This window comes from Hyaena hyaena, unplaced genomic scaffold (assembly GCF_003009895.1).
Source record: "Hyaena hyaena isolate Hyena2069 unplaced genomic scaffold, ASM300989v1 scaffold_235, whole genome shotgun sequence".
Classification (NCBI taxonomy): domain Eukaryota; kingdom Metazoa; phylum Chordata; class Mammalia; order Carnivora; family Hyaenidae; genus Hyaena; species Hyaena hyaena.
This window is the reverse complement of record NW_024080867.1, coordinates 622847-638760: the sequence shown is the minus strand read 5'-3', so window position 1 is coordinate 638760 and position 15914 is coordinate 622847. Positions and strand designations below refer to the sequence as shown.

Below are 15914 nucleotides of genomic sequence, written 5' to 3'. Positions count from 1 at the left end.
GGGCCGACTTCCCGCTGCCCGCCGCCCGCGCGCCCGGCACCTACAGCTGCTACTACCACACGCCCGCCTCCCCGTACGTGCTGTCGCGGCGCAGCGAGCCGCTCGTCGTCAGCGCCGCCGGTGAGCGCGGCGCCCGCCGCCCCGCCCTGCCCGCCGGAGCGGGGGTCCGGGCCCCCAGCCCCCTCCCGTCGGACCCGGGGGTCTGGGCCCCAGCTCCTCCCTGTCCCCCCACCTGGGGGTCCGGGCCCCTAGCCCCTTCTCATCGGACCCGGGGGTCGGCCCCCAGCTCCTCCCTGTCCCCCCACCTGGGGGTCCGGGCCCCTAGCCTCTTCTCATCGGACCCGGGGGGTCTGTACCCCAGGTTCCTCCCTGATCCTCAGGCCAGGGCTCCGGGCTCTTAGCCCCTCCCTGCTCCCCACCTGGGGTCTGGATCCCCGGCTCCTCCCTGCCCCCTAACCTGGGAGTCTGGGTCCCCGGCTCCTCCCTGCCCCCCACCTGGACCCCATCCTCTCCTCCCCAAGCCCAGGCGTTCAAGACCCCTGCTAGCATTGACCCTTCAAGTTTGAGACTGCAGTGGTGTGTGCGGTCTCACCCTGGAGGTTAGACCCCTGGAGGCGGGCGGGCGGAAACTGTGGGCCCCGGAGCTGAAGGCCGCCCCCCCTGCTCTGCCTGCAGGATCAGGCCCCTCGGACTACACACAGGGCAACCTCGTCCGCCTGGGGCTGGCCGGCCTGGTGCTCGTCTCCCTGGGCTTGCTGGTCTGCTTGGACTGGCGCAGCCGGACTCGCATCCCGTGTCGTGCCCGGCTCTGAGCCCCTGAGGACTGCGTTTGTAGAGGCCCTGAAGTGTGAGAAGACTGTCCAGACACGGGGAGGAGGAGGAGGGGCCCCTGGGGTTGGACTGGCCCTTGCAAGAGCCCCACGGTCCTGGGCTGACCCCAGCTTCTGGATAATAATAAGCTTCGTGCTGTGTGTCCCAAATCTCCCTTCCGGGTCATTCCTCCAGTGCCTCCTAGATCAGTTGAAGGCTCTATCTGTGGTTAAGTGTTCCCAGTCACAAGGCCTGGGTTCGATTCCCAGGGCTGCTGCTTACTCACTGGTATATTAGAAAACAACCTTTGCCAAGTCTCAGTTGCCTTGACTGTAAAATGGGCTCACTGATAATACTTCATAGGATTATTATAGGATTAAGTGGGAAATACACACAAAGCCCTTAAAAGTGACTGACCCATAGAAATGCTCAATAAATGTTAGCTATTGGATACCTGTGGTTTCTACCCGAGGCTCAGGGCTGGAAGGAAGTTACAGTCTCTTTTTCTGTAGTGCCAGCTCCAGCTCACCTTTTAAGCAATTCACTGCCATTTCCTTCATGACATCATTCTTGGTCGCCAAGCAAACCTCTTTCAAACCCCTCCCCAGACCTTCCCCAAAGGTAGACCAAGATCAGATCAAGTAGGACTTCTTCTCTGATGACAGCTTCATTTGGGAGCAGTGCAGACTGTTTTCTTGAGCCGTCATTAGGATTAAGAGGAGTCTGTTGCCAAGGCAACAGCAAGCAGTGTGCACAGTAGACCTTTGACCTGGACATTAATATATTGCACCTGGCCTGCTTCCCACTGGCTCTTTGCTGCCTTCCTGGTTATAAAAACAACGTAAGCCGTTCCCCCTCCCCTCTTGCCTCTCTGGGAGCCCTGACTGCATTCAGTTTCTCCTGAATTTATTAATTGAACTTCTGTTTTAATCTTGGCAACCCAGATGGCTTTCTCATCCTCATACACACATTTTCCGCCTCTAAGCACTTGTTACCGCTCAACACTCGTGTTCCTTTCTTGCTTTCTGCTTAATTTTGGTGGATCACACATCCTGCTCTATTGTTATTAAATCTTCCGCCTTCCCCGCCCCTTTCCCCCCCTTTTATGAAGTCTAAGAGGATGTCTTCCATTTTTTGGACAGCCTCAGCTCCGTCACCCACTAGGGGGATAGCCTTGACCGATCCACAGAGCCTCCTGAATTTTCGTCTGTGAGAGGGAAACTAAAAAATATCTACCATTTCAGTTCTAGAGAGGATTAAATGAGATAATGTGTCCCCAACATGTGGAGAGAGATCTTAAAAGCTCAGATCAGCGATATTAATGTAGCCCCCCCTCCTTTTGGGAGACAACATCGAGTAGGATGCAAAGCTTACATCACAGCTCTGCGCACACAGCCGTTTTACATCTAGGAACTGGAATCAAAATTCTATGAAGCAATATTTACTTCTACTATTTTATTAAAAATACTGATCATGACTCCTTTCGCTTGTGGAACAGTGCCCGTGCCTAACACACACAGGGATCCACGATTTGAGGAAGATGAGCAAAATTTGTTGGTGTCCTTTGGTTACAGAAATTGATCTCCGTGCGTGTATAAAGATCGGGGAGTTCAAAATATGGGTAAACAATGTGAAACGATGTCATTTCGACACCCGGTTCTCCTGGCGGTTGAGATTTGGGTACTGAAATTCAGCAGAACTGAAGTTCGGAGTCAAATTAGCACGCGATACACTGGCTTCAGGCAGGACTCTCTGGGTTTGTCCCGAGCATCAGCGTGGGACTCCCGTAGAACGTCTCCCGGAAGTCTTCCCTGTGGACCGCGTGTGGCTGTGGGAAATTAAGCAGGGAGCCAGGTTTACGGGACGGAACCAGACCTCGGTGGGGCCGCAAAGTCATCCAATCCAGTCTCCTCGTTATACAGATGGAAAATGGTGGAGTAGAGGGTTGGCAGGAAGTCTCCCCCGCCCACCCCCCAGTCATATTTGAAGTCAGTGGCACATCAGGGAGGCCACGGAGTTTGTACTTCAACTCACTTCCACCTGCTCACTCACTGGTTCCTTCACTATCCAGCCACCCATCTCCCTCATTCCTTGTCTCTGCTTCTTCACTGATTCCCATCCTTCTTTCTTTCGATTCCTCCAGCCCCCCTTCCACTTCCTCTCATTGGATTATCTATCCTTTCTTTTGCCCTTACCTGTCATTCATTCTTGCACCCATTTGTCCATTCCTCCCTTTATTAATCGATTAACCAATTTATTAATCCACTCACCTGTTTGTTATACTTATTCAGTATCTATCAACCAATCTATGCATTTCATTCTTCTTTAAAGATTTTGGGGTGCCTGGGTGGCTCAGTTGGTTAAGCGCCTGAGGTCATGTACTCACAGTTTGTGGGTTTGAGCCCCACATCGGGCTCTGTGCTGACAGCTCAGAGCCTGGAGCCTGCTTCCGATTCTGTGTCTCCCTCTCTCTGCCCCTCTCCCCTTCATGCTCTGTCTTTCTGTCTCTCTGTTTCTCTCTCTCAAAAATAAACATTAAAAAATAAATATTTTATTTTAAATTTTTTGTTGTATTTATTTTTGAGAGAGAGATAAAGACAGCATGAGCAGGGGAAGGTCGGAGAGAGACGGAGTCACAGAATCTGAAGACAGGTTCCAGGCTCTGAGCTGTCAGCACAGAGCCCGAGGCGGGGCTGGAGCCCACAGACTGTGAGATCATGACCAGAGCCGAAGTCAGACGTTTAACCGACTGAGCCACCCAGGCGCCCCATAAATTTTTTTTTAAGTAATCTCTATACCCAATGAGTGACTCGAACTCACAACACCAAAATGAAGAATTACATACCCCACCACTGACTGAGCAGTGAGAAGTGCTTGGAGACGGAAAACTTGCATATGAGGACGAGACAGGCATTAAGGGGAGCCAGGTGAAAATGGAATATTATTGATGGCTGATATTGTTAATAGACTATCACTGAGTGAATAGCAGTGACAGTGCTAATTGCATTTTCTGCCATTGACCATGTCTCTGTATGGGTCATTCCACCGTCATAACCCACATTATCGTCACCAACAGCCCTGTACAGCGTGACGTGTGCACGTGTTCAGTCTGGGACTTCAGAGTGTTCCTGCGGTTGGACTCCCGCGGCTGCACCTGAGGGCCAGGACCACGACAACAGCCATGCCTTCCAGTCTGTGGAGTCAAGACTTCTGGGTTTTACTGGCTTTGGTCTCCTCTGTCACTTCCACCTTTGAAGGAGGAAGAGGAAGGGGAACATTATCACAGTTAACAGTTGCAAAACAGTTTACCATCCGTGAGGCAGTGGTTCCTTCTGTGTGTCGCCCACAAGTGCTTGGCACTTCCCAGGTGTCACACGGAGGCTGGGACAGATCTGCTGCCCCTCCCCTCTGTTCCCTCTCGCCTGGCCGACCACACTCGTCCTTCTGGCCTCAGAGTAGATGCTGTTTCCATCTGTGTCCCTGGAGTGCCCTGTGGCCCCCGAATTGAGTCCTTGTGCTGTGTTCTGATTCTCTCTCTCTCCCAGACTAGACCCCAAGATCCTCCCAAGAGGGACCAGGTCATTTCATCTCTATGTCTCCAGGGCCTGGCATGGGTCTTGGGAAACATACACAGGGTGGCTGGGTGAGCTCACCACGCTGAAGACTAAGTATCTAAGTGGGCTCCGTACTTTCGTCCTTGGGCAGGGAGCAGAATGATGCCTTCCCCCACAGCAGGTGACGTCCCAATTCCTGTAGCCTGGGAAAATGTTGTACATGGCGAAACGGACTTCCTTAGCGGGGTTTAATTAAGAATCATGAGGTGGCGGAGGTTATCCTGGATTGTTTGGGTGGGTACCATGCAATCACAAGGGTCCTTATTTAGAAGAGGGAAGCAGTGGGGCGCCTGGGTAGCTCAGTCGCTTAAGCATCCACTTCAGCTCAGGTCATGATCTCACAGTTTGTCAGTTCAAGCCCCGCATCGGGCTCTGTGCTGAGAGCTCAGGGCTTGGATCCTGCTTCAGATTCTGTGTCTCCCTCTCTGTCCCTCCCTAGCTTGTGCTCTGACTCTCTCTCTGTCTCTCTTAAAAATTAAATAAACATTTAAAAATTTTTAAAAAGAAAAAAAACGGGAGGGGGCTTTCCATTACTTAAAAGAAGAAGGGAAATTTGGATACTGGGAAACCATTCTCCATCTCCATCTATAGCAAAATGAAGAGGGAGTTTTGAAAGCCTCTAATATGATTTGATCTAATCATCAGATATCTCTGATGGCTTTGCTGAAGAAGTGAGGTGAGCTCTGAAAGTTGGGCAGATCTTAACTAGGCCAAGAGGGGCTGGGAGGGTGTTCTAAGCAGAGAGGACAGCTTGCTCAAAGCCCCCCAAACCCAGCAGAGAGCCAGGGACTGTGGCTGGGAGATTGAAAGTTGTGTGCTACTGCCTCCTTGTGGTCACACCAAGTTCCTTGATGCAGACGGAAATCCCTAAACTCACTCACAGGACGGTAGCCCACCTTGTCTATTTTGCCTGGACACTGAGTTGGGAATACTGTCACTTCAAAGCTGGGGCATTTAACTGTAAGAACTCCCTCCTCCCCACTCTGAGCTCCCTCTTCTCTCAGACACAGTGACCAGCGATGTTCGAGACGGTGGCTGTTCCAGTGGCCTGGGTGCCAAGGATGAACCCGGCTCTCCCTGCAGGCTTTTTCTGCTATGGTCTCCCTGCCTCCCCCGGCTCCCAGGCACTCCCCCTGGGAGCCCATCAGTGTCATATCTTCTTGCACACCTGCCTCGGTCAACTCCGGCTCTTGTAAAATGCCACAACTGGGCGGCTTGAACGACAGAAACTTATTTCTCGCAATTCTGGAGGCTGGGAGGCCCGAGATGAGAGTGCCGTCACGTTTCTGGTGAAAGCCCTCTCCCTGGCTTGCAGGTGCCCTTATGCATCGTCAGGTGGCAGGGGGAGAGGCAGAGAGGGAAGGAGAGATCTGAGGTTTTCTCATGTCTCTTCTTTTTTTAAGTAGTTTTTAAACAATTTTTTACTGTTTTTATTTTTACTTTTGAGAGAAAGACAGAGAGACAGGGAGAGTACAAGACGGGGAGGGGCAGAGAGTGAGGGAGACAACAGCAGGCTCCAGGCGCTAAGCTGTCTACACAGAGCCCGACGGGGAGCTCGGACCCACAAACAGTGAGATCATGAGCTGAGCTGAAGTCGGATACTTAACCGACTGAGCCATCAGGGTGCCCCTAATGTCTTTTCTTTTTTAAGTTGACTTATGTTTGAGAGAGACAGAGATAGAGCATGACTGCGGGAGGGCAGAGAGAGAGAGGGAGACACAGAATCTGAAGCAGGCTCCAGGCTCTGAGCTGTCTGCACAGAGCCCAATGTGGGGCTCGAACTCACGAACCATGAGACGATGACCTGAGTCAGATGCTCAACCGACTGAGCTGCCTAGGGGCCCCTCACATGCCTCTTCCCACAGGGACACTAACCTCACCCTGGGGGCTCACTCTCATGACCTCATCTAAATCTAATCACTTCCTACAGACCCTGTGGTAGGATCCTCTCCCTAAGGAAAATTAAAAAAAAAAAAAAAAAAAAAAAGAACATCTCAAGGCAACCTTGCCATCCGCTTATGTGACAACATCCCTCACAACCTTGTAACATGAGATCACTTAATCAGACTGCATGTTTGTATGTTGCCATATGTGGGAGACAAAGAAGTAAAAAATATATTTTAAAAAACCATGCCACGTGATGTTCGGGGCTTAGTTCTTCGAGTACGAACCCTACTGAGAGACGCTGGCTAGGATACAGTTGCTTCCTGGAAAGAAAAGCCTCAGTGTCACGACTCTCTGTGCGAGAATCCTGCTCCATTGCTTGGGGGCTCATCCGGGATTCAGAGATGGTGTGTTTCCTCCTTTTCCCCAGGGGATGCAAACCTCAGGGCGCTGGGAGAGGCCGCTCACCTGGCCCCAACGGACCCCTTGATCCACAGGAGACTAGCCCTCCCGACGTGCTGGGGCGAGGACCCCCGTGCAGTACCCTGTGAGGCCCTGGAACCGGCCCAGGGAGCGCCTGTCAGACTGGTAAGAACCCGGGTTCGTTTTGGCAGACCTGCCTGTAACAGGCAGAAGGGAGGCTGGTCACCTCCCAGGGTCGCACTAGTAAGTCCACAAGGGAAGAGGAACGAAGCAGCACCTCTAAGGCCTTGGGCGCTGGGCGGCAGTTTGGAGTCGCCCTGTAACTGTGTGTCTCTTGTTCATTTCCTGGGTCAATGACTATGATAATTAGACCCAACTGTCTCTGGTTATCCTACCTCAGAACATGGACTTTAAAGAATATTCCCAAGCAGCCGCCGAAACTCCTTTGTTTCGGGGAAATTCCCTGTCTTCTCTGGACTGACGCGGACTGCCTAATTCCACTGGTAGAGAACAAAACAAAACAAAAGAAACCTGGAGTCTGCTCCTCTGCCTGAGCTGACAAGACTTAAAACTGGGAATTCTCTTTCTCTGCCTTCTGGTGGCACCCCTCTTTTGCCCTCCCTTCCCCCACTCCTTTTCTGCACCACCTGGGGGCGGTGGGAGCAGCCTGCATAACTGACTCCTCAAGGCCTCAGGCACCATTAGCTCTTCCTTCCACCCTAGATGTTGAGGAGCGAAGACCATCGAAGTTGGATTTCCCCACCAACTTTCCAGGTAAAAATTAACCATGGGGAACAAAGTGTCTTACATGGACTCAAGTAAAATGTATTCAGTGTTTAAGCTAATTTAAGTTTGTTGGTTTGAGATAGACAATGTTTATCAATATTAAAAAAAAAAAACCAAAACAGAAACAAATCTGTATTCTACCTAGATTTGCTGAAGGTCAAATAATCTCACGTTATCTCTGTTCCAATATGTTAACAAAAGGATGACTTAAAGTGACGGTTAGTTTTGTCTGTCTCGTAGTTTTCATGGGTAATTGTTAAGATAGCTTTCAAAGTCCTTGGTAACCTAAAACATTAAAGTTTTGCTTGCATGATAAATTGAGATTGAACTCACTGGCTATCTAACGAGATAAGAAGCTAAAGCACTAATTAGTAGATGTAGGTTTGTGCTTTTGATTTGTTGCAAAAAAGCTAAGGATATTTGGAACTGTTGAAAAACATGATTGTGCTTAATGGATTCATACGTTTGCCATCTAAAGATTCTGATATAACACAGAGTTCATAATTGATTATTACTTAGTTTTCACTGGAGACTGAAGTTTCTAGTAGCTAAAATTCTACTAAGTGTATTTAAGACTGTTGGAAATAAGGAAAGCACCTCTGTATGTAAGAAAGTAGGAGGTATGTAAGAAAGATATAAGGAATGGAAATATATTTTTGTTACAGGTAGAAGATGATGATTTTGTTCTAAATGAGACTGGTTATTTGGAGAAAAGTGGCTTGGGACAAGATCTAGATGCAAAGGAAAAGTTGTAGAAGGTTTGTGAAGGATAATCTTTAAAAAGAAATTTTGTATATGGTCAAGATGGACTAAGGTTAAAATAAATGGATTCTAGGGGCGCCTGGGTGAGTTAAGCGTCTGACTTTCGCTTAGGTCATGATCTCGCGGTTCTTGGGTTCGAGCCCCGCGTCGGGCTCTGTGCTGACTGCCAGCTCTGAGCCTGGAGCCTGTTTCAGTCCGTGACTCCCTCTCTCTCTGACCCTCCCCTGCTCACGCTGTCTCTCTCTCTCTCTCTCTCCTAGAAACAAATAAAACATTACAAAAAAAATAAATGGATTCTAAAAGTACACAGGGTTAAGATTAAAATTCCTCCTCTTTTGTGCTCGCTTCGGCAGCACATATACTAAAATTCCTCCTCTTTTGATCCAAAGGCTGGGAAAATGATGGCAATACCCTTGGTACCAGCCTCCAAATCCTCCACATTTGTGCTGTTCTTGTTTCCTAGAGGAATGGAAGCCTCTGCCATATGAGGGATGGATGATATATAAAGGGCTTTTACTAAGCTACATGGGAGCCATTTTACTAAGCTTAGCCCACTGTATGCAAAAAATGGATACCCACGTGGCTGAAACATATTTGTGTGGGCATTGTTGAAAAAGACAAGGGAAAAGACCTTGACTTTGGCCTTTTAACCCCCTCCTTCAATGGCCAATGATCAATACGTAAGTTGCTGTTGGGCCAAAATAAAATCAGTGCATCCTAAGATAACCGAGAAAATCTTGCTTGGTTACAGTCCTTCCCCCAAGATTCTATAGGCAGAAAACAGAGGGGTCAAAACAAAACAAAACAACAGCAAAGAACTTTATATTACAAGGTTTAAGACAGATAAAAGGAGATTTAGGTTAATTTTCTAATTGGATAAATATATAAAGGCTTTTCAGAATATTACATCTGTTTTTGTGTGTTGATCTGGAAAGATATCATGCTTTTGTTAAATCAGACTCTTAATGACACAGATGTTTTAGGAAAAAATGAAGGCAATCTAAGATTTAGCCCTTAAATTATGCTAAATTAGCTAGTATTTTACAAACGCAAAATGAGAGCCTGATGGCCTTCCTGGAGAGGTTGAGGGAGGCTCTCATCAAATGTATGGCTATCTCATGTGTAGCAACATGGATGGACCTTGAGGGTGTTATGCTGAGCGAAATAAGTCAGGCAGAGAAGGACAAATACTATATGTTTGCACGTACAGGAGGATTAGGAGGAACTTACTGGAGGACCATGGGGGAGAAGAAGGGGGGAAATAGTGGGGGAGAGGGAGGGAGGCAAACCATGAGAGACTCTTGAATGCTGAGAACAAACTGAGGACTGATGGATGGGGGGGGGAGATGGGCATGGAGGAGGGCACGTGTGGGGATGAGCACTGGGTGTTATGTGGAAACCAACTTGACAATAAACTATTTGCAATAAATAAATAAATATCTAAGGCCTTAGCTGTGGCCTTACGTACTATGTCAGACCAACTTCCCGAGGTCCTGGCACCAAGTGCCATTTATATGGCTGTCCAGAGCACTAAATGAGAATGTCCTCAAGGGGACAACCAAAATGAAAACCCCATAAGCCATGCCCCTGATATGGAAACAATCACTGGAGATCTGAATGCCCTCAGACCTCTATCTGTGAGGCTCAGATAACCCATGTCCCTGGAAGGGACTAACCGAGGCCTGGGGGCTCTTCACGGCGGCTCCCCTAAACCGTCTATCAGAAACCCAGAACCTTGGTAACTCTAAGTATAGAAGAACTGGTTGATTTCCTTCTTAACACCAGAGCTCCCTTTTCTGTCCTCCTTTCCACTCCAGGCCAACTATCCAAATGCAACATGACAATTAGAGGCACCTCTGGAAAACTTCTAACTAAATTTTTCTTTCGGCTCCTGGGATGTATGTGGGGAAACCTAATTTTTCCTCATTGTTTCCTGATAATGCCAGACAGCCTTGCTCCCTTGCTAGAAAGGCACATTATAACTAAATAAGAGACTATGGTGCTACCAACTCAGAACAGATAAACAATTATGTGAGTTTTTGAAAATTACTGGGTATTGAAGGCTATAGATACCAGGGTTCAGGAAGATAGTTTGCTGCTATGTCAATTATTAAAGGAGACTCAATCCTACCTACTGTCCCCTCCCCCCAAATAAACAAACAAATAAATAAACTGGGGTCTAACTCCTAAACACTGTCTCCAGCCCTTGGAATGGTTAAAACAGAGCAGGGCAGTTACTATTACCAAGCTCACAGAGCTAAAAGATTATTAAAACACAGCATCAGGCCTTTCATTTAGGGAGGGACAAAACTTATCCAATGGCTCAAATGATGTTTACTGAAAAAAAAAAAAAAAGGTCAAGGAGAGTTCTGCAAGAATGGCTTAAAAACAATCCTCTCGAGCACAGACTTGCTCTCCCAGACAATCAAGGAACCGGAGACTAACTATCCAAGAAAAGACTAACAACTAGGTCTCACTCAGTTGCCAAGGTAAAAAAAAAAAAAAAAAAAAAAAAAAAGCCAACATCTGTTTGTATGGGTTAATACTTTTACTAATTGGGTAGGGGCCTTCCCCTACAAGACAAAAAAGGCACACAAAGTAATAAAAATTCTGCTTTATAAAATAATACTCGGGTTCGGCTTAGCTAAAAATTACATATTAATAATGGTAAATGGCTGCCTTGACTCTTTCTCTAGCAGAACTTCTGGCTCCTGAAAAAGTTTTACACATCAAAATAAAGCTTATTACTCAGCAAAACTCTAAATAACACCTCACAAGCATTAGATGCTTAAAAAGTTTTTTTTTTTTTTAAATTAAGTTAGGGCCAAACTCTTGAAAATAGAGCCACCACTGATTACTTCCTGCTCCTGGTTCTCCATTCGCTGGGTAATGAGAGTCCCTGACATATGTGGTTTACACAGTCAGGGTCTCTCCTAGATTATTTCATGGGTTTGGAAACTGTAGACATGATCTTAAGATGTCATCTTGTTGGTAAGTATAATCTTTACTTTGTGTTTTTCTCTTTGTGTCTGCTAATGTTTATGCCGCCTCAGCCTGCCAGCCTTCCTGGGAAACCACACTGTGGGCCACTCAACTAACCCTTGGGTAGAGTCTAGCTGCTGGAGCCCTACACCGTCCCTTATCAGCTTGAAGAAGCCGGACCGGTCACCATCCCTGCTCCCTAACAGAAGTTACAGGCCCTGTTCCAGGGGAGAAATAAATAAGGAAAGGGTAACATTAGGCAGGGAGAGATAAGGGACCTTCAGGAAGGCAGACTGCAGCTGCAAGTGGGAGGCTAAAGAAGCAGATGGGGGTCTCCCTTTATAAAATCCTTTATGGGTGCCCTCCCCCCATTATCAAGGGCATAAGGGGGGGAATCTAAATGAGATAGGCAATCTAACCCTAAAACAACAGATGTGGGCCCTTGGTTTTACCTTAACCACCTTTCACCACTGGGTCGGAGAACGATTACCTGTTAATCTGACCACAGACGCTCACCCCTTTAAACCAGGAGATGCAATATAGATAAAGGAATGAAATATCCAAGCCCTAAAATCCCTTTGGAGGCGCCTGTTCACTGTCATTTTGTCCACCCCTACTGCAGTAAAGGTAGCCGAAGTGGGTCCCCGGATTGACCACAGCAGAGTGAAGCCGGCATCTCCAAACTGGGAGTGCATCCCTGACCCATCAACGCCGTGCATGCTGACCCCATGGAAGGAACACTCTGCAACCCCAGAGGCTCCGGGAAATGGCAGCCCTGCTTTAGTCACTCAGAGGCTGACTAATCTGCGCATGGCAGAAGCTTGAGGAATCGACAGTCCTGTGAAACAATGTTTCCTTACTTGTGATGCACTGCCATGCCTTGTTTCTCACTATTACTGTGATTCTTGCTCTGCTCTTTGCCATAGGCTTGGCTGAGACACCCTGGCCGGCTGGAAATGTGGTGACAGGTTTCTGTGAACACTCACCTTCCCTTTGTGGAGAGGATGCTTCGTTGGTACCAACATAGGAAAACAATGGCCATTAGAGACTAAACACAATTAGATCCCCACAATTAAAACAAAATACCCCAGTCCTACTGTTGGGGTTTGGCTTCTCAAAAGCTCCGTTTTTGGGAAAACTGTCTTGCCTCATGGGGAAAAAGTTCATCACTATCCCTGTTGGAAACTTAACATACCAACTGCCCAGGAAACCCAATGGTGGGGGGACCCCAGGTCACCTCGAGCCAGATCCCCAGCCTTGTCTCACTTCTCTCGTCTACGAGAGGCCTGAGACAATGTCAACACGGCCATCAAATGGCAGGTCCCGGGTGGACCACACTAGAGATGTGGAATGACAGCCTATGTTATACTTCCCTTAGTCTGGTCAGGGTCATATGTGCTGAAAACTATCCGTCCATCTTTCTTCCTGCTCCCACTTGCCAGAGAAAAACATTTGAGAATTCAAGTGTATAGGGACAGGGAGTCTCAAAAATAAATAAATAAATAAATAAAGGCAGTGTGCCTTACAATTAATAATTACAAAGATAATAGATGGCCTCCTGAGCGTATAATCCAAGATTATGGTCCTGCCACCTGGGCAGAGGATGGGTATGGGGGCTACAGCTACTCCCATTTGCACGCTAAACCACATAATTCCACTGCTAGCAGTTGTAAAAATTATAACCAATGAAATTGCCAGAGCTCTTAACTTACCAGCCAAGCAGCAAACCAAAATGTGCGATGCCATCTGTCCCCACTGCTTGGCCTTAGATCGCGTGCTTGCTTCTGAGAGAGGTGTCTGTGGAAATGTTAACCTGCGCAACTGCTGCCTAAAGATAGAGGATGAGGAAAAGGTCCTAGAGGAGATCACAGAGCCAATGAGAAAGGCTGCTCACGTCCCAGTCCAGACCTGGACTGGCTGGAACCCCAGAGAGTTATTTGGAGGATGGTTTTCAACTCTTGGGGGATTCAAAAGCCTCATAGGAATTATTCTCCTAATTTTAGGAGGATACTTAATCTTACCCTGCTTAGCTTCCCTGGTTGGACGGTCTGCCTCCAATCTCATTGAGGCCAAAAACTAAAAAAAAAAAAAAAAAAGAAGAAGAAGAAGAGACATCCACTCATGTAATGAAGATAAAAAATATAAATCTCTAAACCAACTCTTTGACCCTAAATAGAGGGGTCCAAGCATCAAAGGAGGAATGTGGTAGAGTCCCCTCCTTAAGGAAACAAACAAAAAAGAACATCTCAAGGCAACTTTGCTATCCGCCTATGTGATGACATCCCTCCTGACCTTGTAACATGAGACCATGTTAATCAGACTGCATGTTTGTGTGTTACCATATATGGGAGACAAAAAAGTAAAAAATATATTTTAAAAAAATCGCGCCACGTGGTGTTCGGGGCTCAGTTCTTTGGTGCGAACCCAACTGAGTGACGCCGGCTGGAGTAAAGTGGCTTCTTGGAGAGGAAAGCCTCGGCGTCACGACTCTGTGCGAGACTCCTGCTACCAGCCCATCTCCTAATACCAGCAAGCTGGGGATGAGAAGTTTCAACGTAAGAATTCTGGGAAGATGCAGACATTCAGCCAATAAGAGCATGCTTCTGGAGATCTTGTATCTGTTGCTTATTTTTAAAGAACCATGGAAAGTTCACACTGGAGTAAGGGGTGGGGGCCCCGCTGTGGCGTCCAGGAAACACTCCACGTGTCCACAGAGCCAGAGGCTTGAGCTGCAACTAATCCGAATCTGAGCACAATGCCTTATGGCCCCCCTCGAACACAAGATGAGAGGCTTGTGAGGGCATCTCCCACTCACCTTATTCCCCTCCCCCCCAGGGAGTTTCGCCAGAGAGCTTCCTGTTGCTTCTCAGGTTCCCATAAGGTGTGGGCTTTGTGCCCAAACACAAAAACACTTGGCTGCAGTCAAGATGTGGCTTTGTTGTAGAAAGATATATGGACTTTGTTTCTGGTTCCTGGCACAGAGTCCTAAAACCTTCAGAATTTCCTAAGCGACAAACATCTTTTGTTCTAAGGAGGGCTCTATGTAGCTTCAGGATGGGGGCCGGTTGTCAGAAAGACCATGTGACTAGAAGCTTAGAACCTTCAGCACCACCCCTGACTCTCGGGAGGAGGGAAGGGGCTGGAGATTGAGTTAATCACCAAAGGCCAATCATTTAATCAATCATACCTCTGTAATGGAACCTCCCCTCAACGAAGGAGAAAGATTTTTTTTTAATTTTTAATGTTTATTTATTATTGAGAGAGAGACAGAGCATGAGGGTCGGAGGGGCAGAGAGAGAGAGGAAGACACAGCATTGGAAGCAGGCTCCAGGCTCTGAGCGGTCAGCACAGAGTCCGACGTGTGGCTCGAACTCATAAACTGTGAGATCATGACCTGAGCTGAAGTCAGACACTTAACCAACTGAACCACCCAGGCGGCCCAGGAAAAAACCCTTTCTAAGTCATAAAAATTATTTAAGAAATCTGATTGGGGCGCCTGGGTGGCTTAGTCAGTTAAGCGTCCGACTTTCGCTTAGGTCATGATCTCGCGGTTCGTGGGTTCGAGCCCCGCGTCGGGCTCTGTGCTGACTGCCACTCAGAGCCTGGAGCCTGTTTCAGTCTGTGACTCCCTCTCTCTGAGTTAAAAATTTTTTATGCTATATTTATTTCTGAAAGAGAGACAGCGTGAGCAGGGGAGGATCAGAGAGAGAGGGAGATACAGAATCTGAAACAGGCTCCAGGCTCTGAGCTGTCAGTACAGAGCCCGACGCGGGGCTTGAACCCACGAACCGTGAGATCATGACCTGAGCTGAAGTCAACCACCTAACCAACTAAGCCACCCATACACCCCATAAAGTGTTGAGTTGAAAGCTTTGCCAAGAGTATCAATCTTGTTTTCTGATGCAACTAGGAGAATTATACAAATATTCATTCATGACTTTTGCTAAATTGTTCTCTACTCTGTCGAAATAAATCTACACACCGAGTGTTATTTGAACTAAAGGGTCTTTTAAGAATCTCCAGGTTTTAAAAATCACTGCCACATCTTTTGAAAATTACCTTCAAGGAAATGCCTGTAATTATAATTGGTTTCTCTCCTTGGTAATTCATTGCCTTGCTGATTTTTCTTTCTTTTTTAAAAAAATTATTTATTTTTGACAGACAGAGAGAGACAGATCATGAGCAGGGGAGGGGGAGAAAGAGAGGGAGGCACAGAATCTGAAGCAGGTTCCAGGCTCTGAGCCATCAGCACAGGGCCCGACATGGGGCTCGAACCCACGAACCATGAGATCATGACCTGAGCCGAAGTTGGACGCTTAACCGACTGAGCCACCCAGAGCGCCCCCCCCGCCCCGAGTTCTTCTTAAGAGCCCCTTCCCACCAAAGATCTAATGACTAGAAGATTTCACAAGAGATTTCACTGAAGAAGTAGTTCATATCATGTCTCCACAGCAAACGACTTTCAAACCCACCACAGAACTTTCTCTTCTTCAATTCCTTGTCTGCCAAGCTGCCTGCCACTGAGGGTTCTTTTCTCTTACCTTCTCTCTATAGGGCCTATTGTCTTGTTCTCCCAGATCCTCACCCATCCCTGAGGCCTGTGACTTCTCACCTGTTGCCCTCAGCTCTGGCTCTAACCCTGCCCTTGGGTCC

General features: G+C 47.7%; 1 protein-coding gene and 1 long non-coding RNA gene across 2 annotated transcripts in view; one reads left to right on the top strand and one right to left on the bottom strand.

Moving 5' to 3' along the window:
* The window catches only part of OSCAR (osteoclast associated Ig-like receptor), an 8626-nt gene extending 7014 nt beyond the window's left edge, over nt 1-1612 (top strand). The window contains exons 4-5 of the mRNA XM_039244081.1: nt 1-120; nt 676-1612. Of these exons, the coding sequence (XP_039100012.1) occupies nt 1-120; nt 676-812 (257 nt within the window). The 3' untranslated portion in view covers nt 813-1612. The remainder of the gene's footprint in view (nt 121-675) is intronic.
* Nucleotides 1613-2250: 638 nt separating this feature from the next.
* Nucleotides 2251-15882, bottom strand: LOC120239745. Its single transcript, XR_005530497.1, has 2 exons — nt 15803-15882; nt 2251-2638 (listed from the first exon to the last, which is right to left on the bottom strand). It is a non-coding gene; the product is annotated as an uncharacterized LOC120239745 (long non-coding RNA).
* Between the last annotated feature and the right edge of the window lie 32 nt (nt 15883-15914).